The following is a 27,124-nucleotide window of genomic DNA, read 5'->3' as shown; positions in this document are numbered from 1 at the left end:
TGGCTGCTGAGTGGACCCAAACAAGCGCTAACCGCAAATTTCTGCTTCTGTACCTGTGCAGTAAGAACACATGGGGCTGTGGAGCACGACACTTCACAGAATATCTACAACCACCTATTTAAGCTACTGCCATTCAGCTGTTTGTGGGAGTTTGAGTGTTATTAGTTAAACTGGCAGGGAAAGCACACTTATATGCTGAAATTAATTGTTAATGCCATGTTATAATACGTTATAATGAAAACTTCTCCTGTGAATATGAAGTCTATGAGCTTGACTCTCATCCACACCTCAGTCTCTGCAATAATCTGGCTTTTCGCAAGGGGCACAGAATAGACACAATATATAGAGAAAATATAAAAGTGTACACTACTGCAAGGGCAAATGATTGAACAAGGCCAGTGACATTATCATTGTCATATTCAAATGGGAGTGACAGGGTAGCACTACACCAGGATTTTCAGGTTCTGTGAGTTGATGCCCTACAGGAAGGAGGCTCAGTTGCCTTGAAAGAAGGCACCGAAATCCTCACCACTTACAAAATTTAGTATACTAAAGTGAACCACGGTCATGATTTTCTATAGTTTGCCTGTTTGTAACTTGTAACTGTTTAGCTGCTGCAACTGTCTTGTAAAAGCTACCTCCATAGTCTGCGTTTCACAGGAGTCCACCAGTCACAACTTTTCTGTCAAGTCCTGCTGAGATCATGACTCGTGACAGTGGTAAAGATGCACTGGCTGTCTCAGGTGTATATACAGGTAGGCAATGTTATGTGGTGTCTTAAAAAACAGCTGTGTGTTTGATACACCCCAGGATGTTTCCCTTCCTGGCTGCCAGGGCACTGCTGACTCATGTTGAGCCTGGTGTTGGACCAGCACATCCAGATCCATCTCTGCAGGGCTGCTCTCCCGATGCTTCTCTCCCCATGTATATTTGTGCTTGGCAATTACTCCACCCCAGGTTCAGAATCAGTCAGTTGGACTTGTTAAATTTCTTCCCATCAGTCATAGCCCAATGCTCCAATCCATACAGACTCCCCTGCAAGGCATCTTGTCCCTCAAAAGTCAGCAGCATCTCCCAGTTTGGTATCATCATAAAACTTGATGAAGTTGCATTCAACTTCTGCATCCAGATCACTGAACAGGACTGGTCCTAGAATTGAGCCCTGAGGGGCACCACTGATGACTGGTTGCCAGCAGGACATAGCCCTTCAGCCAGTTCTTCACCCAGTGTACTGATTTACACTTTTTTAAAGCGCTATATTTGTGAAAGCTTCACTCAACTATCCCCTCCTATTTCCTCTCCTCCCACATAAATGATTAAGTTTCTCAAACAAAGGAAGAGGAGAATCCCTGATTCTGTTCCCTCTCCAAACCGTCCCTACACAAAATAACCAAACTACTCATATCCCTGCAGAGCTTTAGGGCAGACAACCTCCCCATGCTCAGAGCTAGCACACAGTCTATGCCCATTAAGTGCTGTTCTGCAGATTTTAGTAGAACGTGAGTCATTCATAGCTGATGTGCTCTTAACAGGAGACTACATTTCTGGTTTCAGCCATCAGACTGTTTTTATTGAGACATTACTTATACATGGCTTTCTACAGATGTGTGGGGTTTGTGCTATGTCCCTGTACTCTCTGTATATGTGGCACACTGAGAGACTGAAGTAAGCCAGAAGCAAAGCTGGAGGTAGTTCTTTGTCATGACTTTGACAGGGTAAGAATCTTCATTCCAAGAGCAGTCAATAGTTTTGTGGGCCAAACCAGACAATGTGCCTCTGAACAGTTTAAAATTACCTGGTTTTCCACAGCATCCTGAAGGGGAAGAAACAAACCTGGCAGCTTATAAAATCAGATATGGCCCAGTTTCTACGATAAACCAGCTGGTAAGAACAGCATACCAACAGACAATATCAGAGACAGGACTCATCTGTCTTTAGATTTTTTCCCCATCTAATGCAGTGCAGAATCAAAAGCAACAGGCAGGGTGGGGCTCTGCAGAGCAATAGAAATGCTTATCCTTCTACGTTGGCTTGTACGAATGGGACAAGTCTGCTCAGACACAAGGAGTGAACCCAGAGCATTTTATTGGGTCCCAATTCCAGCAGGACAAGCAGCCCTTGAAGGGAGTCCAGCTGAACCTACCCATGCTCTGCAGCACTCTGCCTTTCACACCTACGCAGTCGTTTTGTTAGTATCTGTACTGGGCAATGCTTGAGCAAAGGAGTTGCTATGTCTCTATCCCATAGTTTCAGCACCAGTGTTTGCTGTGGATTATGAACAAGTCTTTCAGCCCCAGAGAGCTATTACAGAAAAAGTCACTGGGAGCTGAAATCCCAGGAACCTGCTCAGTATATGTATTTCCCCTGACAAGAATTCCCTATTGTATTAGTTTCAAGTGACTGAATCAAAAGTGAGGTAGCTACCATGTCTTTAGATTAATTTGGATGTTTCTAAGACAATCTCTATGTGATAAAAGTTAGGATGAAACTAATCTTGTTGTAGTTGGATAATTCCGTAACAGCCTCTTGGAGGGATTCCTATGTCTTCTTTTAAGCCACTGACAGGTTTCTGGTGAGCTCCAGTATGTTAGATCCCATTTTCCTGCATACTAACAAGCTGAGTGAACATGGATATATACATATGAAGTTCTGTGGTGAAAATCTGCCCTGGCTAAAGTCAACAGAAGAGCTCCCAAGGAGGGATGTGGGAGCAGAACTTCAGGATGGCTACAGTGAGAGTTTGTGGTAGCTGTGGTTCCACCAAGGCTGCAAAGCCTGCCTCAGCCATGATGTGCTATGAATGCCTGCAAATGCAATAACCCCTGCCTCTGCTTGTATGTTTGGGAAGTACCTTTCACGAGATATCAAAGTCCTAAAATGTTTGTTAAGAAAACCTTCATACTCAGAGGTTCATGAGGATTAGAATTTTCAGTCTGCAAAATGGCTCTTTTCAGGTACTCCTCTTGAGTGAAACTGACACTGTGTTAAAAAAAAAATATCTCTTTTTCCCCTCACAGAGTGAAATCCTTGGAGACTGGGGGAAACCAAGACTGACTATTTTAAAAAATTCAGAGATAAAACTAAGCCACTTGCTAGAATCCAAGTTACGAACCGACTACCAACAGTGTTGTTGCTTTGAATTAGCAGTTACAGTGAGGAAAACTGTCCATTACACTGCTCTACTAAACTTGACTTCTGAGGGATTTTTAATATTTTTACATGCTGTTAACTAGATAGACAGCTGATGCCTGAGTTACTTAGTTTATCCCTTGCCTGATGTATTTACAGGGGATGCAAGTCTGCCTTTTGATCATTCCAACACAATGTTCTGACAAAGCTATGGAAAAGTCTTGTACATACTGTGTTGAGAAAACAGCTAAATGTAGTTTTCAAAATCAACTCTAGCCAATGATGAATAATATATATGACCTTAATGAGTAATATAAAGATACTTTATGCCTCTGGCTTTGCTAGAAAAGTGTTAAATAGCTTTAGAGAAAAAATTAATAAGACCTTCAAATTCTTTGCTGTAAAATGGAAAGTGTTTTACCACTAAAATTAATATTTTGAAAAATGGTATTACATAAAAATGTAGGAAAAATTAATCAGCCAGTGAGTAGAGGTCACTGTTTTGTCTGACAAGAAGTCCAGAGATTCATGCTGATATAAGAAAAGAAATAAAATAACTTACTGGCAAGAGCTCCAAACTGAAGGCTATGAGATGGGTGGGAAGCAGGTAGAAAGGTATGTACTTTCTTTCCAGGAGGCTTAAGTATGCTGCCATTGAATTCAGCAGCTCTGATGAAGTTGACTTCAGGCATGAAACATGAGCTGTCTAAACGTTTGGTAGTAATCCCATTTTTTGTCACCTTTAAATTGGCTGTGAGCTCTTCTGAGGGTGTATCTACAAGTTTAGGGGCCATTACAATCCAACCAGAATAGCACCAGCTTGTGCCTGTACAGCAAGTGAGCCTTGCTGGCATTTACAATTAAAGGACATGGGGCAAAACTGATAAAAGTACACTGGCAAATTCATCGGTAGAAATATAATAAATCTAATCATGAGCTATATACTTCCCCGACCCTTGGCCATAAAAACACAGCCCTCATCTGAACTGAATGCCTGAATACACCTCAGGTGTTTCTGTCATGAAATACTTAAGAAGCTGTTTAAGGCATTCCACCCGTGCTGTGGGGCTAAGCAAAGCCATGGGACTGCAAGTGAAAGCACCTAAGCCTGCAAATACAGCCTGTGTGTAGCACTGTGAACAGCCACACATACTTGCCAAGCAACTAACAAGTGTTAGGCCCAAATATCCATGGGCTTGGGCTCTGTTGCCCTGCAAACAACACAGGAATGGAAAGGACTAGTTACAGGGCTGGTGTCACTGGACCCAATGCACAAAGTGCAGTAATCAAAGATGCCCAATTCTGTAGTAAAACTCCTGGGTTAAAATTAAAAATTTACCCCACCACCTACTCCCTGTATTTTTCTTTATTTCCTTTCAGATAAGGCTTTATTCTTAGAGAGTATTTCCTTCTGAAAAATAAAAATTAAGAACCCACTTGATCTTCCAATAATACTTCATGGAAAGGAAATCTCCAATGATGCAACCAGTAGGGTATCTTCTCTGCCATAACATTAAGATATTTCTTAATTTGCTGAGAATAGCATGGGTAATAAAGATCAAAATGAGAAAAAGAAGTGTTAGCCAGCCAAAAACATCAAAAGATTAATGTCTTTAACTCATCTTTCTATTATGTGAAAGAATCACAGTCCTTGTTGTGCTTGATGTTGGCTAGATGGTAAGACATATATCTGTGGGATTTTAAGTGCTAGGTCTTAAGAAAATAGAAAATCTTCCTCATTAAAGCTGATGCAGCACTACATCTGTAAACAATTTAAGGCATGTAAGGACGAAAAAGAACAAGGTGTTTTAAAATGTACTTCTGTGGACATGTAATACCCCACATGTGTAATGCCCCACAGGAACTGCGTATATAAATGTATGGAATGTTTTCGGTGTGGTGTGTATTTACAAATTTTTCTTAAAAGAAATTGGTAACTGAGGCATTCAGTGTATTTCTGAAATGGTTGGATTCCCCTTTGCCCTCTTCCTGTATGTTTACAGTTCCTTTTTGAGTACAAAAAACATTTTCTGTAACTTCAGCTTCCTAATTCAGTTTATTGTGATGTCAGTTATTTATAATAACAAAAGTGAGACAATGCCTGTGGTTTGCATAGGACAAAGACAACCCTGTTTCTGTAAAAAGAGACAATCTTAGTGTGAGCAGCAGAGGAAAGGCTATGAAGTAGGACTCTGAGGTAGTATTTCATTAGTCCTGCCAGCTCCATAATGGCCTTGACATTGCATTATTTCAAAGGACACTGACAGGTTTTTTTCCCTTTCCATGGGACTGGACACTAATGTGAATGTAACTTTTGGAAAACCACCTCTCTGCAGGACAAGGCTTTGGAGATAGGTATCTTGGAAAATGGATTGCTAGTGGGTAGAGAGGCAGCAAGTGTTAAGATGCAAATGATTCGATACCAGTTACACATTCTGCAGTCACAGGCAAGTCATTCTGCACCTCTGCTTACCTGTCATGAAATTGGTTTACTAATATTTAACTGTCTAAGCCACAGATGCAGTGAAATCTGCAGAATGCCAGTAAACACTTGAGGTCAAAGAGCAGCAAACCGAGAAGCTCTTAATACTTAAGCTCTTAATGGTTAGTTATGAATAAAGAGCATCAACTCTGGTGCAGCCTAGAGAAGGTCACTTACCTGCTATTCTCCCAATTGGCATTGCATGGTCTTCAGGAGGGGATACAGACACCATGATGTGGTTCATATAGGCCAACTCTTCTCGGTGGGACAGGTTGATTGGCTTTACTTCTCTGTGCAGCCCATCCTCAGACCACCTTGGTGGTTTGAAATCGGAGTGCCTGGGGTTCAGTATCAAAGGATGCATGATAGGGCTGGGCATCAGCTGGATGACCCTGGTGTTCTCCTGGCGTGGGCTGGAGGGCTTCTGGAGCGCCTCAGAAGGAGGTGGGCAGTGGTTGTTTTCTATTGGGGACACTGAGAGAGGATAAGGCTCCTGCTGGTTGTTCTCATGCTGATGCCTTGTTCCTGGCACCCTTTCGGCTGGGGAGAAGCGACGGATAGTGTTGTCCATAGGGGACTTGAGAGGCCGCTGATTGGGATCTGGTGATGGACGATGGTTGTTGGTGATGGGTGATCTAGAACGATGCAACAGTTCAATGGTTGGGGGGTTGTGGTGGATTGTTTCTGCAGATGGTTTTGAGGGTCTCTGGACAAAGCTATCTGTGGAGAAAATAAAAGTCCCAAAAATACAGATTGTCTACAATGTGACCAAACTGTCCCACTCCTAGCCAGGTTTACTGGGTACTGCTGTCAGCTTGAAAATCTTTTCATTTGTGTGACCCAGAGATGCCCAGAAAAACACCATAGGAATGCAGATAGTACTACATGGAATGAAATCAGTACTGTGAAACAATCTCCCTCCACCACCATGAAAGTATAGCTCCTGGAGAAACATGTTAAGAAAAATCCCATTTTGAGAAGCTGACTGGAACATATGTGAAGAGTAAAATCTGATTTAGCTGTACTGTGTTTCTGTGCAAATGCTTTGAAATTTATCTCTTGCCATATATGTCTCTATGTGTGGCTCCTGTTACTGTACCACGATGAGCACTGTAAGGTAGAAGGCAAAGACAAAAAGGAAAAATGTCTGCAGGAAAATACTGGGTCGTAAGTAAGAACAGGAAAAGCTCAAGTCCTGAGAAAATGTAGTGCAAAACACTGACATAGCACCAACACTTCTGCCTACTCAGAAGTCTGTTCATCCTAAAGTCTAGAGGAAAACATGAAATTTTAGGTAGAACCTACACAGCTCTAGAACATTTATTACACACACTTGTGGTCCCAGACAAGAAAAATGTATCTGTAGAGCTATTTAAGATACAATGAAACAGCTGGAGGACATGAAACATCAGAGCTCTATACTGTCCTTGTTTAAACCCAGTTTTAAGTACAATCTGGCCAGCCAATATGGGATAGCCCAAATGAAGAGAAGATCAAGGAAGAATGAATTTACAACTGCACCTACTTCTGCAATTGTCTTTTCTTAAAGTCTCCTTTCTTTGCCACCACAGAAAGTAAACACACCCCCAAATTTTATTCAGCATCCTGTCTTCTACAGACCATCCACCCTCATCACTGTATATTCAAATCCACTGTGCTCATTCTTGGCCTGTAAATATAGAGTAGAATATTGTATTGTTCATCCTACTGATTTAAAGTGCCTTGGCTGAGGGGAGCAGCTATCTTCCAAGCAGAAAGGAATGCCTTGCTGTGCTTTCCACCAAGTTCACTGCAAACATTAGTTGGCACTGATAAGCTCCAAACAGAAGTGAACCCACCTGTCTGCTTCCAAACTATGGTGATACTGAACCTGGACAGAGTGGACAGAAGGAACGGTTTAAAAAGCAGCAAGAGAAAAAACCACAAATGGATACATACTAGAGGTTCACTTTCCGAAAAGATCTTTCTCTTTAAACACTTAACAAATGAATCACCTCAGGGCCAAAGATCCTATTTGCCACAAAACAATTCTAATTCAACTCCAATCAGTTCTACTGCCACAAATGACCCTTAACAGAGTAAACCCCTCATCATTTATTTCCTGGCACATCTGATGACTGTAAGTTGAGCACTTACGGTAATATTCTTTCATGCGGCACTAGATTCACTCATCAGTCTGGCTCTTCACTCTGAAGGATCAACACTTCTCTTGAAGAGAAAGCTGTGAAAACAAATTGACCTCCCAGGAAATTTGCTGACCTGTCTGATCCATATAGGAATGGGTGGGGCTGCACTTACTCTGGGAGTGAGGAATTGCTGGCATGACAAAACCAAAGATTGTTACTCTTTGCTTACTCATAAAACTGCAGGGAACAACAGTGTAACCTTCCTGTATGGCATCCCATCAAATTACTCAGAGCTTTGTCAAAAGGGCCAATGGAGATGTAAGTAATTCACTTTCCATTGGTCATCCCTCTATAGGGACAGAGCCAATTCCAAGCCAAAGCCAGTGCATCTTGGAGATATTCTGAACTGCAGTCAATTGATTGCAAACAGCCAAACCCCCTTTGTTCTCAAGCCTAGTAAAAAGACATTATATGTAAATGAAAGCATTTAGAAGCAGGATCACAGGCAAAGGAGCCAGAAAACTGAAAAAGTTCACTGGAGTATGAAGGGATTCTAAGAAAGATACATCACCTGTTAAGTTTAACCACTCAAAATTGTGCCAAGATAACACTTGTCCCCTCTGTCACAGTTTGTGAGTTAGACAGGATTAAGTTCTGCTCCTCACAGACATTTTCCCTTTTTTACTAAGTTGCCGTTTTCTGAGAGAAAATAAAAAATTAATTGTACTAGTTTCTCCCGAGTGACTCTGTGAAACAGGAAGAAGTAATGTCAAAATAAATGAATTCACATGCCTATAAGTTCTAAGCATATTGATTTTTGATGTCTCAGTCTTGTGGCAGCAAGCTGTAGTTTCTTTTGTCTGTTTTGAAGTTCCTCTCACAGCAAACGAAGAACTAATTTTTGTCATTATAAAGAAAAGTTTTAAGTAATAGCACATATTTTTCTAAACAAAACCAGTGGCACTATCACCAGTGGTATTGTTGTAAGGAAGAAATCAGTTGTTTCTTAATCACTACATTGTGAAGGACTTAAGTTTTAAATGACACACATCAAAGGCCAACTGATCATCCCTGTGAAATACTCTCTTGTGGAAGTTGCTCTGTATGTTCAAGATAAAGTGTCTGAGACAGCAGCTAGTATTTCTGTTTGAAATTTACAATGGGAACACTTGTGGGGGAAGGCCACAAAGAAAAGACTGAGATTTTACCAACAGTCTCAGGAAAGTGACTGAATACAAGAGGCAACTGTCTCTTGGACAACTCTGGCAACTGATGCTCATCCTGACCTGTAGCATCCTCATCTAAACTGGAATAGTTTACACATCTGTGTAGAAACACTTTGGAGTGTCCTTTTTTCACCTGCTGCTGTCCTCCCTGCTCTTAGAGTATTGATGTTTCAGAGTATTGATGGTGCCATTTGATTCTGGCTAGGTCAAAGTGGCCATAGGCAACTTGTACAGGTCTGACAGTACCCCTGAATCCTCTCTTGCAATCCCATGTTCAATCTTCAAATAGGCACATATCAAATAGAATTAGTTCATCTTTTATCCAGTTAGCCGAAACTAGGGTGACATCCTAACTCACTTATGTTCTCTTCTGTTTAATTAAAAAAAGAGTATAACACTACTTTTTCCTAGATTTTTTTAATTGAAAAAGTGAATTTTGCCTGATGCTGTCATGGAAAGGACCTTTGAGAAGTCCTATGCTTTATATTTTTCTGTTATATACCTAAGAAACCCAGGAAGTACTTTAGTGTTTGTATTTTTAAAGAAAATAAAACCTCAATTTTTTATTGAAAGAAACAGACTTACATCTAATAAGAAGTAGAAGCCCAAGTATGTAATTCTACAAACTTAACTATTCTTGCTTTATCACCTTTGACAGTCATGCTATGTGTAGACACTACTAGATCTAAGCAAGTAATTCTGAAAGTAAAAATGACAAAAAACCTGCAGAAACCCTCTTGAGTTGCTCAACTAGCCCAAAAGCTGAGCAATATGATAGGCTCAGTGCTAGGAACTCTGGGACAATGTTACGACAGATGGCCAGCTGAAGTGACTTCGAGTTAGATATTCCTCTCTGAGACTGCCTTCTTCCTTGCTGTGCAAACAATTGCATTTAGTTGTATCTCGAGGATAGCAAAAGTCCATGAAGCAACTTTGTCTACCTAACTGGGTGTGAGGAAAAATAAATCAAAGGGGTCAATAAAACTTTCTGATTTTTAATCTGTATCTGGCATAGCTTTTAAAGAGGCTTTGGAAAGATAAAAATGTAATAGAAGATAAATGGAAAATGTCTAGTTCACTCACTAGACCATTTGATTGTTCTAAAGCTATGGACGCAAAGGGAGGAGAGTAGCTTTATTTAAGTAATGTTGAAGCAAGAAAATGACACAATTCCTCACAGCCTCACCCTACCCATGGCAGCTTCTGTTAGAATGGGACAGAGTTACCTTCATCGTGATTCTGGTGTAATACGACCTCTGGCTGAGCATGGATAGAGTTCCCAGGGTGGAAGAAAGGTGTGAAGAGCATACGAGCTTTCCTTTGCTTCAGGATTTGCTGAAGAAGTTCATATAAAACATCTCCTGAAAGATAAACAGCAGGAAAAAGGAAACCAAAATGTAGATAACTGATGAGAAGACTCATTTAGACTCATTTAGCCATGTCATGCATGAATTCATGCCTTCTGGGTACTATTTTCAGACTCCAAAATTCTTGCAGTAAAATCCTGCATTTTACTGCTTTGCAAGGTTCTTCTCTGAAAGGAAAAAAAGGCACATCACACCTCTGCAATTGTGGCAAAATGGGAGAACAACATTCCCTGGCACCATAATTTTTATATCCTCAATGGAACAGAGACCACCACAATATCTAGGAGACCAATGGACTAAGTGCTTATTTTGTGACTTTTATAAATTACAACTTATATTGATGCCCTTCTTTCAAAACCATCTACACAAAACACGTAGGCACTCAGGCATTATAACTGGTAACTCGTTGAACATTTCAAAGTGAAAATGTACATCCTAGAGTAGGAAGTCTCTCAACTTTTAATTCTGCTTGCTCTCTTCTGTTTGTCACTGCTCATAGTACAGAGGAACAGGTTGCAGCAATAACATATTATCTGAGAAGGAACTTGGGTTTCACTTAAGAAAACAGATTTTCTGGGAGTTTTCTCCAGCACATGGGGTTTTTCAAAGTAGTTGTTTCTACAAGACTGTACACTGCCTATCATTAGTTCCTTGGCTCTCTAAACTGCCAATATTCTAGTTGTGGGCAAGTTTAGTTTCTCAGTGTGAAACAGTTAAAACCATACTTCTTTCCATAGTTCAGCTTCCTTTATTTTTAACATCTTGGCTGCTTTTACTGTCTCAGCAGTGACTTTAGGGCATTTTTAAAAGGTGATTGCGATACCTGAAAATTCAAATAAAAACAAAGTCTCAAGAACCCAGTTACATGAAAGTCTAAAAAGTGACTTTACCACGTAATTTCCATCACTGAATGCAACAGTGGCATAATCATAACTAGTGCTGTAATTCTCCAAGCAGTAAGACAGCAAATTTGTACCTCTTTTGATTTGATTCACCTGACAGGCTAGTGACAATGTCCATAAAGCTCTCTTTTTTTTTACATAATAAACCAGTTGCTCTTCTGCACCACCCAGATGTAATAATGCTAGTTAAGATGGCGAAAAGCATTTTTATCCCTCTTCTGCTGCTCCCCTTCCCTGGTCAGGCCTGAACAGAACATCTGTGGGGCTGTGAGCCCACTTTATTGCTAGGACTGCATGCAGTGCATGAGGTTCTCCTGGTTTAATCATGAGTGGAAACAATACGGCTTTCATTTAGCTTTTCTTGAAAGACTGAATGCTTCTATGGCAAACATTATTTCACAGTTCTTAAATTTCATGTACAATTAATTTCTGGGAAATGCTGAGCTAATGTCCTACCTACAGTCATCTAAATTTTTAGGGACTTAGATATCCTCCACGAGGTTTATTATCAGTGGAGAATACATGGAGAAAAAAGAGAAAAAATTCAAGGGAGGAGGCCTTTAGTTTGGTTATTTAATTCCAAATTCAGGTAAATAACTGTTTCACCTTCTGCATAAAATAAGACTTTGCAAGTCAGAGGTTCTTTCCTGAGAAAACTCTATTTCCAAGCTATATTCATTTTAATCCTTTTGACTTCAACTGCCCTCACAACACAGGAGGGGAATATACCTTCATAATTTTGAAGCAGGAAGGGATAATAAGGGGAGTTGCAGACAACATACATAAAGGTGTCCCTTGTCATCTTTGCCTACACTCCTGCTTTCAACACACTGCTTTTGCTTCAAGCAGTGCTACTTTTTTACGGCACTGATTCCAAGTGGTGTACCAGAATTAACAAAAAGAAAAAAAAGACATTTCTAGGCATAAGTTCTCACTGATAATAGATGGTAATGTTTAGCCTCTTCTTCCTTACAAAATAAGCACATGCTTTAAAAACTTCATATACACTAAACATTAAGGAACAATTTGTGAGGCAGATTCTGCAGGAAGATGGTTGTGGAGAGTCTCCAAGCAGGTTGGTGCAGAATTAGCACCACAGCTTTATTATCAGCTGGATCCAAGCAGCACCAGCTGTACTTCAGCACCTTTCACTGGAAGCCTCCTCACAGCAGTTCTGTCACCACTCAGTCCAAGCTCTTTGATCAGCTACAGTGATTGAATTACAAGTATTTATATTTAACAGGAGGGCCTTCTGTGGTCACAAAAGAAGCTCACAACTCATATTTAGTTAAACACCCTTGACAAAGGAGGGCAGAGGCTTACACTGAAAGTAAAAGTGGAGCAGACAGACCGCAGGGGATATAAATACAGGCAAGCAACATACACATTTCTAAATCTCCTTTGTGAAAAAGTGAAGACATAATTTGAGCAATTGGCAGACTGATTCACACACCTGTCTGTGCTGTGCCTTAGGCTGGATTCCAGCACATGAGAGACTATGGTAAAGTAAAGAAAAAACCACAGGGGCTGTTAAATAGAACCAAAGTCCCCAAGGGAGGAATTCTGCAGTCACTTTTATCAGCACCTTAGCCAAGACAACTGTGAGGCAAAATGCTAAAAAGGGCTGCTTAAAGATTAACTTGATTAACTTGCTGCTGTAGCTGGGTCTGTGAACAGATAAGCCTTTACAGGGAAGAGCTGTAAGTCAGAAAATGCTGCCAGAGAAGCTTGCTTTCTGGGAGCTCTGCAGGGAGTTTTAACTATGAACAGGTTAGACGTTTGGGGTTGGATTTGCATCCAAATATGCCCACAACTCAGGTGTATCAGGATTTCATTCCCTCTTTGTCCTTTCTGTCCTTGACTCATACAAGTGCCCCTGTTCTCCTTCTCGCCTCCTCACCCCAACAAAAGTGACCATTTTGTCCTGTGATCCTCTTCAGCCTTCACTGCAGCTTCCTCTCTCTTTTCAATCACAGCTTCTGAAAAAAATCCTCACCTGAATGAGGAGACCTGTATCGGAAGTCCTCTTTGGTCAGGAGCAGCAGAGCCTTGCCATTCATCTCGAAAGTGCTGCTCTCAATCGGTCTCAAGGAAAACTCCTTCTCTGCCCACCTGAGCCACTGTGCCACATCATCCCTGCTCCAGTACATGGGCTGCAAACCTGTGGAAGGAAGAGACCATAACTGTGTTACCAAATTGAGACAAAGCATAGGAATGTCAGTAAATACCAATGAACCCCCTTTTCTCAAGGAAATTTTAAGAGAGGACTGTCATATTGATGTAGAATTACTCTAAGCACTGAACTGTGAAATACTTCATTAGTTTAGGCACCTTGGTTGAACTGTGAAAAAATGAGAAGCAAGAACTGCCTCAGCATCCGGGAAAAAAGCTCCTAAGATATTATTTCATTCCATGATTCCACTGTGCAATGAAGTTTTCCTCCAACTCTCCTGATGTGCAGAGCTGGCAGCAGGCAAAGTCCTTGGCCCCATCCATCCTTGATGTGTATTATTTCATGGGAGAGAGGTGTGGTCTCTCTTCATGCCCCTTGTAAATTCATGGATAAAGAATAATGAGAAGTTGTCAGATGCAAAAGAGCTATGGCTTCCCTATAGGTGGCTGGGGTTTGTAAGGAAGGGCTTATTAATTCAGCCTCTGTAACAGTGTATCTGTAACTGGTTATCAGCATGTGTATGGTTGAGAAAGGTGTATTCAGACAGGCCCACTCTCCTTCAGATGCTGTTACGTTTCCAGATGCTATTGCCACACTGCAGATTAAAGACCAGTACCGAGACTGTGGCACCTTTAGCACTGCTACCAATGTAACTCAGTCCATATAAGGGGATTTATCATGTTATAGTAAAATAGCAGGGATAGTCTGTTTGGACACAGATTTTCCAGGATGCCAAGGACAATCTGGCACTCCCTTTCTTCCAGCCAGCTCATACACCATATACATTTACTCACAGGGGCCCAAACAAGTTACCATCAAAGTCAGACATTTTGCCTGCTACCTTTCCTGGGCCCAGGCAGAGAAGCTTGGGAGGTACAACAATTCAGCATCTGTTCTACAGACAAATTTAAAATAGCTTCCTTCCCTCGCAAGAGAAGGTGAAGCAGCTGTTTATATCCAAGTTGAGAGATTATCTCCAATCCACTGGATGATAAAAGCTTTTTCTTTTTCCCCTCATGAGATGATTCATTGTTTGACTTGCTACAAAGCTTACCTACTGTGCATAGGAACATAAAATTTGCCTTATCTGATCAGATCTCGGGTCCGCAGACTCTGACAGGAGCTAATATCTCATGCTTTAGAGGAAGATGAACCTCCCTTCCTTGTATTGCACCTGGCTGATTGTGTGCTGCACATGGGAAGAAATTTCCTTCCTGGCACACCATTCTCTGATTACCCTCATTCTACCAAGCACTAAAAGAAACCTGGGAGAGTTGTACCACTCCTGTTTTGTTTGTTTTTACTTCTTTAACAGATAGGAAACCTCTTTTTTCTGTTTTAGCAAGAGGTAACATGCAGTGAATTGCTTTCTGCTGCTATGCCAGATTCCCAGACAACTGCTTTGGAAAGTCCCAGAACCACAGCTGCATACAGAACTGTATCTGTCAGAAAAGGAATTGAGATCATGCCTGAGAAAGGATCAGAGCTGACCTAAGGAAGGGAACTCTGCATGGCAGTAGTAAGAATTTCCTCTGGCTTTCAACTGCACTATATTATGTGCCACACAGAAACAAGTAGTAGCATTTATTTATTTTTGAAGTATTTAAATTCTCTTCCTCCTATGAATTAGGATCTGCTTATCAGGGTCAGAGTTTTCTGTAAGACCTTTCTTTTTGAAGGGACTGGACTGAGGTGAGGTGTAGACTTGCTCAGAGACATGGAAATTATCATCTAAAATCCCAGAATGAAGTTCATCTTTTGCTGAATACAGAGTTATTCCTGCAGAAAATACACTCTAGACCCCAGGCTGCTGCTGGGCAGCACACACATTGACTGTAGCTAAAAGAGAAAGAAAAAGAAGTAAGATGTAATGCAGCCAGATCACACCATATAAAAGGGTTTTAAAAGCCCATCTGAGGAGTGTTTGAAATACTCATGTGGAGTTTCTTTTGTCTCCCTCTTTGCCATGCCATGCAAATAATAAATTGCCAAAATGAGAACTGTCAGGTAGAAATCCAACCAGACTTCTGATGCGCACTTCACAAGATGAGGCATGAAACAAAAGAAAACATCACTGGGAAAACCAGGCTGACAAGGACAGTTGTTTAACTTCACATGAGGTGCGTGCTCCATTATAGATAACAACATAGTAAATAAATCACTCCCTATACAAACACAGATCAACATTTCCCATGTGCTCTTGACAGTGTATTTTCGCTATCCATCCAACTAATACAAAAGTACCATTTTAAAAGAGAGGTTTAGATAGATTGGTACTAGACCCAGAACAGCCAGGTAAGTCACAGACTGGGACAAGCCACATGAGCTGTGTTGGCAACTCTGAAACAGACCCAACGCTTCACACTGTAAATCAGGTCTCTGCTGGATTTCAGGAGCATTGCCAAAGCTTGTGAGAAAAGCCCCAAAGTAATATGACCTATGACCACTTGGCTTGAAATTACTGATAATCAGCAAGCAGCCAGTCTAATTCAGTTTAGCTATCACCAAAACCAGTGGGTGTATTGGCCACATCTCTCCACCCCTGGTGTGACACTATATTTAAATACTTACATTGTGTGGAAGACATAAGGTGCCATAAATTAAGTTTACTGCTTTTTCCTAGATGGACAGCTTCTTCTCTTATTTCCCACCCTTCCTGCACTGCAGCTTTCCTGGGAAGTTAGTTTCTCAAAAACACATGCCTCCACTGCATGCCCTTTTGTTTTGTGAGGCTGAACCAGTTCAGTCACAGGAGGCTTTCCTAGGGGAGTATATCAGTGTTGCTGCAAGTGCTGCAGAAACTGCCATTCAAAAAACAATTCTTTCATGCGCAGTACAGCATGTACTGAACTCGTATGCCACTTTCTTGCCCCTTTCTTAAAAACAAGTACTTGGTTTTGTGAAAACAAGGTCATGAGAGGGTTGGCTTTGCAGCAGAAGGGGTTTTACAACAGTGTACATTGCTATCAGTAGGTTCTGAAAATGCTTTCCTGTACTGTCCATAAAACTTAATCCCACTCACACTATTTTTCTTCACTGGATGCTGTTTATTATTTTCTCCTCTCCATCTTCTCTTTTATAGTCATGTCCACAGTGGAGGAAAATGGGCTCTTTTTATCTCTCTAAGTTTTATTCTCTGCAAAAGCCAACAGCACTGTCTTCAACTAACAAAGGTATTTACCAGGCAGAATCAAGTGGGGAAAATGAGAGCTGTGTTGCAAAATGGGGGCAGAGTTTTGCCTGCTGAACTGACTGTTGAAATCAGCATGAAGGCTTTGCAGCTTTCAGTAGGTGCAGATCAGACACAGAGGAAGCAGCTTTTCTCCCAGCCTGCTCTCTTGGTGTCCAGTGTTGCCGTCAACTTCACAGGGTGAACTTTGACCTGAGAGTCAGACCTGTCTCTGCTCCCATCTCTGACATTGCTTTGCTGGTTGAAATCTGGTAAGCATTGCCAATTGTGGCCTCCCTATCTGTATAGTGTAAAAATAAACAAGAACTTCTTGAACTCTATAGCTGAAAGCAGATTAGACAAAGCTGCGTAAACCATCAGAATCCACTTCTGTAAGATGCAGTGTATATTCTGTCTTCTGCAGTTTCCAAGCACCACTCCCAGCAGAATGGAATACAATAACTTATTGACATGTTTATAAAATGACAGCCTCATATGCATTAAACAGGGAGCAAAATTTGCGCTCACCTTTCTAATGCTGCAGGCTGGTGCACTGGTGTTGTAAGAGATTATCTACTCCTGTGGCATATTCCTCACCTGAAATCCTGTTTCTAACACCTGTTACACTAGCTTATAAATGGTGGGAATGATCAATTCTCATGTTGCAGGGCACAACCTGGTAACCCTCTGGACTGCAGAAGAACTCTAACCTGGTTCCTTTCTATTCTCAACCAGCAAATCCAAGTACAATGGAGACAGGCTGATGGGGTAATGTACACTTTGAAGTAGCCAGTAAATGTGTTTAGCACTTACACCAAGGCACGATAGAGGCACGAAGAAGATGAGCACTCTGCTCACCTATTATAACCTTCTGCACACAGAACTACACAGCCAGCAATATTTGCATCTGACCACAGACTTTTGGTGGGGTTACAACTTGTTCTGTGAAAAGATGTAGGCAACCTTGAATCTTGCAGAGCACTCGTATTCAGCATCTCCTGTGGTTTGGAAGAAAATGTATGCATTTTACAGTATGAGTTGCCATGTACAGTGTACATAACAGATACATCTAAAACGTGAACAATAACATACCACAGGCTGTTTTCAACTTCACTCATTTTGAAACAATCTGAAGGCACAAATCCAATGCAAAATGTGATGTACAGTACCAATGACAGCTGCTGTTCTGTTTTAGTTTCAATATGAAGACATAGCTACATGACAGCGTGCATGATGGAAGCACTATTCACAGTAAATTTTATCTAACTTTTGTTCTTCTTCAGCTAGGCTCTCCATCCTTACACCTGGCTGCCTGGCAGGCAGGATGATGATGTGAGAACAGAGTAAAGACAGACCTCTCATTTATTCCTGCTTTCTGCAGGGCAGACAGAATTGTTCACAATCCCACGCCAAAAACTACTTAGCACAGTTGGGCAAACAGCAAAAGGGTCAGTGTATGCAAATCAGCAGCTGGTTTCCAAACACCCAAGGCCAGATGCATCATCACTGGCAGCTCGAAAGAGACCAGTTCAGTTTTGAGCTGTTAGTGGAAAAATGATGATGGAGAAGTTCAGAAGACTTGAAAATCTGCTATCAACTAACTCTTTAGGGAACTGATGCTCTTTTTTTTGTTACTGATTAACAAAATTCACCCATGGTCCCCATAAAGCCTAACATGTGGCTCTGAGTATGATGATGTATGTCAAAGAGAAGAGGGGCATGAAGTTGTGTTTTTCTCTTCATTTCTGCGTAAAGGCAACACAATCTGAAAGAAGAATGTGTGATTAGATTTAAATCCTCCTCCCATGCTGCACAGCTTCTTCAAATGATTATGGTTCAATGTTCCCATGGTGCTGGGTCTGCTGGTCTCCGATTCCCCGTTCAAGGTACTGATTGTTGCGGCAGACCAGGGACCCTGTTCATGCTCGAACCTGACAGAACATGACATGCTGCTCCCCAAGAAGGGCTGCACTGAGCTCAGTACTGAAGGGCATTTCAAATTTAAGGCCAATTTGGGCACTGCATTCCTCCTGAGGCAGCAATTCTCTGCTGGAGCTGCTGCACCTATCTCTTACCACAAATGTCTTCCCCATAGTGCCCAGCACTGGCAGGATCCAACCCACAGGGTGCTCAGCAGCTCTTCAGAACTCTCACTGCGATGGAAGGTAAAGGCAGGGAGGTTAAGGCTTTCTCAGGAAGTCTTTCTAACTCCTCAGAGGAGGGAAATGCATGACACCAAGCTGTGGCATGCTTAGCTGTTTCCAGGCAGATGGATAGTGTAAGTGCCTTCTGGGACTGCTCCTGAGTTGGCAGACATGTGGAAGATGTAGCCCTACCATAGGATAAACCCTGTATCCCTGGTGGTCTGTACACTTGCTGTTACAAGTAGGGGATGGAGGTCCAGTGTGCAGTGATGTGCCTGACCACTTGCTCTTTCCTGCCGGTGCCACTTAGACCCATGTAGTGCAGAGGCAGTGACTATTCACTGCTGCTGAGTTGCAGGGATTGCCTCATCCTACACTAGAGAGGAAACTGTACTGCAGTTTCAAGGTCCAGTGATAAGCAAAGGTAGAAAATGAAGAAAAGATTAATCCTGGCTAATCCTCAGAGAGAATTATTTGGGAAGCGAGTACAAATTGGTACCAGAGAAATGCATGGCAGTACACGAAAATGCACCTTAACAGGTCTCATTGAGGAAAAAATGATTGAACAGAGAACAGAGGAGTTGTTTGATGGGCAGGAAGAGAGGCCACAAGTGATGCTTACATGTCCTTTAAAAAGGTCTGAAACTGCCTGTAACCAGAATGACAACGCTTTGGGCAGACTCCTACTAGGAACAGAGGGTGAAACAGCTTTTTCAGTAGTAATTTGAAATAAAAGACATAGGCTTATGTATCCTGTTGAACAGGGTATTAGAGGTAGAGCAAAAGTGCAGGTAATGCTCTGTGCACTGTGCCTGCTCTGGGGCCTTCATGCTTGCAGACATCTGCAGAAACACAGTGAAGCTCTGTGCTGGGCTTCTGCCATCCTGACTTTGCTAGTGTCGTGCCCTGTGACCCAGCCCTTCTCCTTGCACTGTCTGTACAGAGACCCTGGAACGTGACACACCCAAACCCTTTAGGGCTTCAGAATAATAAAATAAATAAAACTGCTTTCCTAATGCAGCCATTGGAAGGTCTGTAAGAAACATATTGATCGGAAAATGCTTGATTAGAATGATCAAGCTCTAAGCTCTCATACAGGGAAATAAATCTTTTCAATTGCCCACACCCAGTGCCAAGCTCAGCTTCCTGAAAGCAACCATGGCCCTTTCTGGAACTGAAGTGAAAATCCCATGTTCCATCACCTCATCTGACCTGCTGACATTACACATGGTTTGCATTTGCTGATCAAATGCACAAATGGGACTTTAAATTAGCTTGCTGAGCTGAGACAGCTCACTGATTAAAGATGGCAGATGAAGTCACTGGTACAAAAGCCCCACAAAATCTGAAGTCTGTGTAAATAGGAAAGGAAGGAGGAAAGGCCACACACTACAGAAATTAAAATGAAGACCATACTGTTTCTCACTCTACAGCCAAACCATTTTCATTGCACAGAGAGGTTAGTAACTGAAGTAACTCTTGGATGAAATTACTCAGCTATGTCAAAGACCCCCTGCCCCAGCAAGTCAGAAAAGTCCCTGAACACTGCTGACCAATCCCTGAAGTCCTCAAAGTTGTACCTGATGTCAGAATAAAGAAGTGCAATCCCAGTGATTTAATGTGGCCAGTTGTGCCGCATTTCTTCTGAGATCTGTATTTGACCTCAGCTGCTTGTTCCCCTTCTGTTTCCACTGAATCATCCAGAGCTACCCTATAGAATGAGTGGAGGTTAGGATGTAGCCCTGCATCCTCTGTGAGCTGCCCCATTGTGGGATCAGTCAGAAAATGTTACAATACTTGAGCTGCTGACAGGCAGTCTGTGGCCAGATAAAAGAATTCACCCAGGACAGGACAGATCAGTCTAGATAATGGTGCTGGTATGTTTGTTGAAGCGGCCAGGTGTTCAGAGTTTCAGTATCTTTGATGGAATTTTTTCTCTCCCTTACCAACAAAGGACGAGATGGCCTTGGTGAAGTCCAGCCTAGGCCCCCACTACCTGCTCCCCGAGCCAGCTAAAGGCTAAACAAAGGGGATGGCTTTGCTTTCCAACTTGATGGCTGAGAGGATGATTGGGGGAGGTGTGAGGAGAGGGAATTTTTTCCTGGTGCTAGCCACACATCTCTCCTCAGTCTGTGTGGGTTCCAACTGATGTTTGCTGCGCTGGTGGAAACACTGGGAGGGGGTCCTTCTTCTGGCTTGCCCCCTCACTCTGCATATCTTGTGCTGTTCTTCTGAGGGAATGGTCACTGCTTCCTAGATTCACTATAGACTCCTTGAAGGGGCTGTGACACAGCTGCAGAGGAGTTGCTGCTCCCTTCCCCTCGATCCCACAATGCTTTTTTTTCAGACTAAGGACAGTAGGATAGAGTCCTCGCACTGCCCATGGGAAAGGTTTCGGTTCCCCATCCTTGCCTCACTGGTGCCCGGGAGTGTCTTATGGTGGCTGCTGCCTCCTGAGGCACAGCATCGCCTCCTGCTGTCTGTAGATATAACTGTACCAAAGGGGCAAAGATAGGACTTGATTTGTTCGAAAGTTTTGGTTACTGTGTTGCTGTTTGTTCTGTTCTGGCTTTGTTATATATATATATAGATATAGATATAGATATATAGATATATAGATATAGATATATATAGATATATAGATATATACATACACACACACACACACACACACACATGTATATGTGTACGTGTATATGTATATGTATGTATATGTACATCTAAATATATAGATATATAAAAGTATTTGTAGTAAAGGACTATTATGCTCTTAAATACATTTTCTGATTAAAATCTCTTAATTTCAAAGGTTGTGGTGGTTTTTTGGGAGGAGGCCCCCTTCCTAGTCCAGATAGGCATCTTAGTTTTCTTTTAAATTGAGACACCAGGGTTAGAGGTTCTGAAAGGGAAAAGCTACCAAGAAGCAAGCAATCACAGAGGTGAAGAAAAGACCAGTGGATTTTCTAGGAACTCATTCCATGAGCCATGTCCAACAGCTTTCAAGAACTCTGCACACGGCTCCAGCTCCTTTCATGTTGTTTGCAAAACTTTCCTAGAAGCCTGACAAAAGGTCTCCTTCCAGGGCAGGGTGAAGGCTGGTATTTGCATCTGGCTGACCCATTCAGGGAAGGCCAGAGTGTAACAGCAAGTCAGTGAGTCACGGACAGCATAAAGCCATTTGGCTGACTACAGGCACTCAGCCACTACCACGGTTGCCACACACAGGAAAGAACTTGCAGACTCTCTTTGCTCATGCTGTGCCAATAGGCAGAGGGTAGGTGACTATGATATTCCTACCAGAGCAGTTTGTGCCACACCAGCAGTGGCAGTGGACTGGGGACTGGGGAAATGTTAGTTTTGATCTGCTCCCTGTTATCGTGTTAATTCACTCCCGCCTTCTCAACCAATTTTTGGCCATAGTCCATGGAGCTGCAAAAGCAGCTGAAAGAAATGTCTTCTCTTGTTTTTCTCCTTGTATGTGCAAAAACTACATCCTAAACAAAAGTAGCTGAGCCTTGACAATGTCATAGAGTAGGCAGCTCAAAAGACAGTGCTGTCAGAAGGAAACAGTTTTGCCAGAAGTCAAGGGATTATAAAAACTTTAATTTTCTTCTCAGCAACTCTTTATTATTGCAAACCAATGTCTTAATCCAGGTCAAAAATTCAGGTCTAATAAATATTCTTTACAGTTTTTCTGTATTGGTTATGGCCAGTGCTGATACTTACTATTAGTAAAACTTGCACATTACATGCCACAATATCTCTCAATTGCAGATGAATCAGATTGTTATAACTGTTTTATAGACGTGAGGAACAAAGTCATTGAATGCCTGCCCATACAATGAATCTCTTATAAGAGGGATCGAATTCAGGAACTCTATTCTGCTCCTCTTTACAACTGGACAAATGCAGAACATCTTTACATCCTTAACATCTACTTTTCCTTCCTGCTCTGTGTATCAATTATTTGATGCATCCTGGCATTAGTAATTCTAAAATAAACAACCCAACCCCATACTAGAATGAACTGTCAATATGTGCTGTTTCTTTTATAACACAATATGGCATTGCTACCTGGCTGGGGTGGGGAAGATTTGTAAGTAATTAGAAATAAATTGATCTTGGTAGCCTTGAACTACATAATGGTTTTAGTTAAATCTTTTGCCTGCTGCCCAATTGTACAGTGCAGCAGAGTGCTCAGATTATTACCATGCTTACAGTATGTGGCAGTTATAGTGGTGACAGAACTGAAAGCCATCTGATCAACACTTCTGAAAGATGTGAAAAACTGAAGAAATAGTTGCTAGCTGCAAATGAATACAGCTACCTATAATTAAGATGTAGCCCTACATCTTAATTTTTTAGCAATTGATCACTTCAATCTACCATCAGCTACATCACCTTGATCCTCCAGTGGTAGCAGACTTGCAGAGATCCTACCATTCTGTTCAGAGAGGGGTTAGGAAGTCCTTTTTGTACAGCTGAATCAAGTGGAAAGTTTTGAAATCTCAGTTTCACAGATCAACAAAACACCACCAACATAGCAAGACACTCTAACCCTCTGTATTAAGAAGCTGCCTTTTTCTCACAAGGAAATTTTGTTCTCAGAGGCTCACATCCTGAGGGTCCCTTTCCCTTAAGGAATTTTGGCTGGGACTTTGTTTCCTAACTCAACTGCGACTGGGAGATCTGGCGAGGGAGGAGTCTGTATACGAAGAGCATGTTTTCCAGGCTGTTTCCAGGGAATGTGAGGCCAGCTTCACCAAAGAACAGTCTATGCCATAACAGCAAGATGTCATCTGTTGGCTTCCTCTGCACTGGGGCAGAGACTTGTGAGCTGCAGCTGTACTCACACAACTACTGTAAAAGCCAATTTTGGCAGCACAGCCAGAATCATGGGTTACTTTGCCTGTAACCACCATTAAGCAAATCACTGGAGAAAAGAAATTTACCAACAACACATGTTAAAAGTATGTCATACTTCTATTGTAGCTGTTTTTGCTTTTGGACCTCTTGGTTATGTATGCATTCTCCTTCAGAGTGCTCATGCAGGAGGGCTATAACAGCCCACTTCAATCCACCAGCATACAAGTGAAAACTTGCCTTCAGGTGACATTAAATTACTGGTGGAAGTGATGCAAGTTACAACTTTTGAGACTGCACAGTGGGCTTAGTTTTGAACCACATCTTTGGAGGTAAAAGCTCACTCTTAGCATGCTGCAGACATTACCCATTCCCAAGATACTGCAAACCAGAGTTCTGACATGATTAAAAACTCCAGATTGAGCTTCAATCCTTGATGGTTCCTTAATGAACCAAATCCCCACAGTTCTTACAAACTGTCAGTCATTTCTGACACACTGCCGTTCTAGAGAAAGGCTAAGCACTTAAAACAACAGCTTTACATGCTGGGGGGTCCTTCTCATATTTGAGGACATGGAGGGTACTGAGATGGACTCCAAATTCCACTACAACACATCCCCCATACAGGAGAAGTAAGTGCATTACATTTGCATGGAGCCCTTCAACTTTCCAGTGCAACTTGGGCACAGAAAGGCCTCTTGTACCAAGGTACTTGTGCTTGAAATACGTTGATAATGAGAACAAATTAAGTGTGTGCTCTCTGATTATCAGATGATAAATTATCATGATTACCTTTGCTGCAGCTTGAGAATTGCTTCCTTCCCAGCATTTAACTCCTGCTTGCTCTGATACTAGTCAGCATACCCACTGACTTCTCATATTAGGCCCCCCAAAAAACTGGCTTCCACTTACTATTTCTATGCAAGTCATATGAAGTTGAGGCATTACTACTTCGATTTGGGACCACTTGAAAATACTGTTCAAGAAAGAAGAAATTAATTTTATTAACTGGGACAGCATGCAAAATCCTGTCAGATCCTTGTCAGACTGCTGCTAGGATGTTGCGCTGTGTGTGTCAAAGACACACAGCACCCTGCAGTCAGAGCCATGGCTGCAGCATTTGCAGTCATCCCTAGGATGCCATCAACTAAGAACATGCTGCATGTTCAGCATAACAGCTATAGTAGCCAGTTAATGCTGAGGTCTGTCAGTGCTATGGCTTCAGCCAAACCTTGGTCTGCTGTGAAATGAACACAGCTCTGACTGCTGCACAGATACATAGTTGTGTGAGCTATGGCTACCTCTCCATGACAGCCTCAGATCTCAGAAATACACACGTATAGGTTCTCCTCTCTGGCTTCAAGTGTCTTGCTGGAGTGCTGTGCTTGAAGGAAACAGCCTCTCTCTAGAATGGGTGTATTGGAATCCCTTTCTCTTATTCTGTCTGGTGTGAAGGAGCTAGAACAAAGATGATAATTTGTCAGTGTTGGGATGTCTGCAACGACTACAGTGTCCTTCAAACTAGCTTACTATAGGCGACAGCTTGGACAAAACGCAGTGTTCCACGCCAATGTTGACTTAGGAATATTATCTGGCTAGCACTTTGATGTGCCAGTGCAATTGGCGGAGGAGCTATGCTGTGATCTCCATGAGAGAGATAATTTAAGTATATGTGTACATCAGTTTCTGCCAGATCAGCTTTCTGAGCAGACTAAGAGCACAGTTGCTCTAACAGGTAGGTCAACGCAACTGGCACGGAGGTGGCAAATTGCAAAAACAGTAACAGCTGGATGTGGTAATGGAAAAGGGAGAAAATGCTTCAGCTAGTATTGTCATAGAATGTGTCACGTCACTGGAAAATAATGCACGGGCTTGCTGTATTACCTGAGTTTAATCTTGATGATGTCACTGAGAAAAGCTTGCTTCCAGGGCTGGAAAAATTACTGCAAAGTCAGTAGAGGCAAATAATTTCCCCATGCAGTTCCAGTAAAGACTCGAGTTTTGAATTAAAAGGGAAACAAATATATGAGATGAATCAGAAGGGGAGGTTCTGTCTTATCCTGGGTTTGGAGTTTCTTGCCACGCTAAAGGTGCAGTGGGAGTGACTGCCTACCTAGCAATGATGGGTAACTGGAATCATCACAGGTTCACAATTCTTAATACCATTTAAGCCTATTGTGCTAGTACAGATGCCTACTGACCTAGACATCAGTGAAGCTATCTCAGGATTTCTGTCCTTTCCACCCTTCCTTTCCCACAGGAAGGATGGTCACCCCTGTGTTTGCTATCGCAAATGAACTACTGCAAATGTGCAAGGGGAAAGGGGACCCTGTCTTTTGAGAGGGGGACTGTGTGCTGCAGCTCTAAGTGTCAGAGCTGAGCTGTGATTAGCTGTGGAGCTGTGACATCAGGAGGAGTGAGAAACTTTCCTCTCTCAGTCCGTCTTTTGAAGGGGTAAGGTGTAGCAACCTAAATAAGTATTGGGAAAGAGAATCAAATTATATGACTTGTGACAGAAATACTTAGTAACATCTCATGGCTGCTTTACATGGCTCACAGTTGTGCCAGGTAGTATAAAACATTGAATATGGAGGAGTCCCTGCCTGGATGACATTACAATATAAACAGACAGGAGAAGGAAGCGAATCAATGTGCAAGTAAAGTGACAGCATGATGGTCTCCCAGGAACCAACCAAACTACTGGAATCCCCAGACACTTTATTATGTGGCTATTGTGAAAATGGAGTTGAAATACTTTTTCACCAAGTTGTCCAATTAAAATTTTCATAGTAGTGCTCCCCTGTATATTGGCAAGTTTCAGTCAGCTCCGTGAAGAATATTTTATCTGTTGCAGAAATCCATATTTATAGGTCATCTGTTCACACATCACTTCCATTCACAGAAACTCAGACGATCACAATGATGGTGCAGTCAGGAAAGCAACAGAGGTGTCTTCGAAGTAATTTGTCTTCTATTCTTCCAATGTTCAAGACTAGCTTGATTTACAAAGTCCAAACCAGTTTTGCTTCATTCTTCTGTATCATAACTTCCAAATCATCTGAAGAAAAACTGACTCACAACCAACTTGCAAAAATTGGAACATCATTTCTAAAATCCACCATTTGGACCTATTGTTCTTGTGCTTGAACTTGTCAGAAGTTGAGCATCCCTGAAGCAATATACTCTGTCCTGCTTGCCTGGATATCCCTCTTTGGTTAAATTGCCTGTGTCACAAACAAGTAGCCATTGCTGTTGCTGTTTTTGTCAACCATAGCAGCAACAGCAATTTTTGGAAATGCTGTTCAGTATTAGATCAGAGGGAGGGAGTTTTCTTAGTAAATAGAGCACAGGAGTAAAATCAAGACTGAAACAGGACTGCACAGTTTAAAAGCCTCTCAGGCTCCAGATCAAAGTGTGCATGCCTATGAGTGGGAGACGGCAGGTAGCAGAGTGAGTAGAAAGACAAACTGGAGAAGTAGGATGGTAGGAAGCAAACATGAACATGAGGAAAGGATAGAGAACTATATTTTGAAAAAAGAATAC

The 27,124-nt window shown here is 41.9% G+C and overlaps 1 protein-coding gene across 5 annotated transcripts in view; it reads right to left on the bottom strand.

Annotated features, from left to right (window-relative positions):
* ETV6 (ETS variant transcription factor 6) overlaps window positions 1-27,124 on the bottom strand; it is a 131,195-nt gene that overhangs the window by 15,359 nt on the left and 88,712 nt on the right. For all 5 annotated transcript variants that reach the window (XM_071551424.1, XM_071551420.1, XM_071551421.1 and 2 more), the window contains 3 exons: window positions 13,229-13,393; window positions 10,190-10,324; window positions 5,789-6,331 (listed from right to left, as the gene is read on the bottom strand). In XM_071551424.1, the coding sequence (XP_071407525.1) occupies window positions 5,789-6,331; window positions 10,190-10,324; window positions 13,229-13,393 (843 nt within the window). The remainder of the gene's footprint in view (window positions 1-5,788; window positions 6,332-10,189; window positions 10,325-13,228; window positions 13,394-27,124) is intronic.

This window comes from Pithys albifrons, chromosome 3, assembly GCF_047495875.1.
Source record: "Pithys albifrons albifrons isolate INPA30051 chromosome 3, PitAlb_v1, whole genome shotgun sequence".
NCBI lineage: Eukaryota > Metazoa > Chordata > Aves > Passeriformes > Thamnophilidae > Pithys > Pithys albifrons.
Note: the sequence above shows the minus strand (reverse complement) of the source record. Positions and strands in the feature narration are given on the sequence as shown.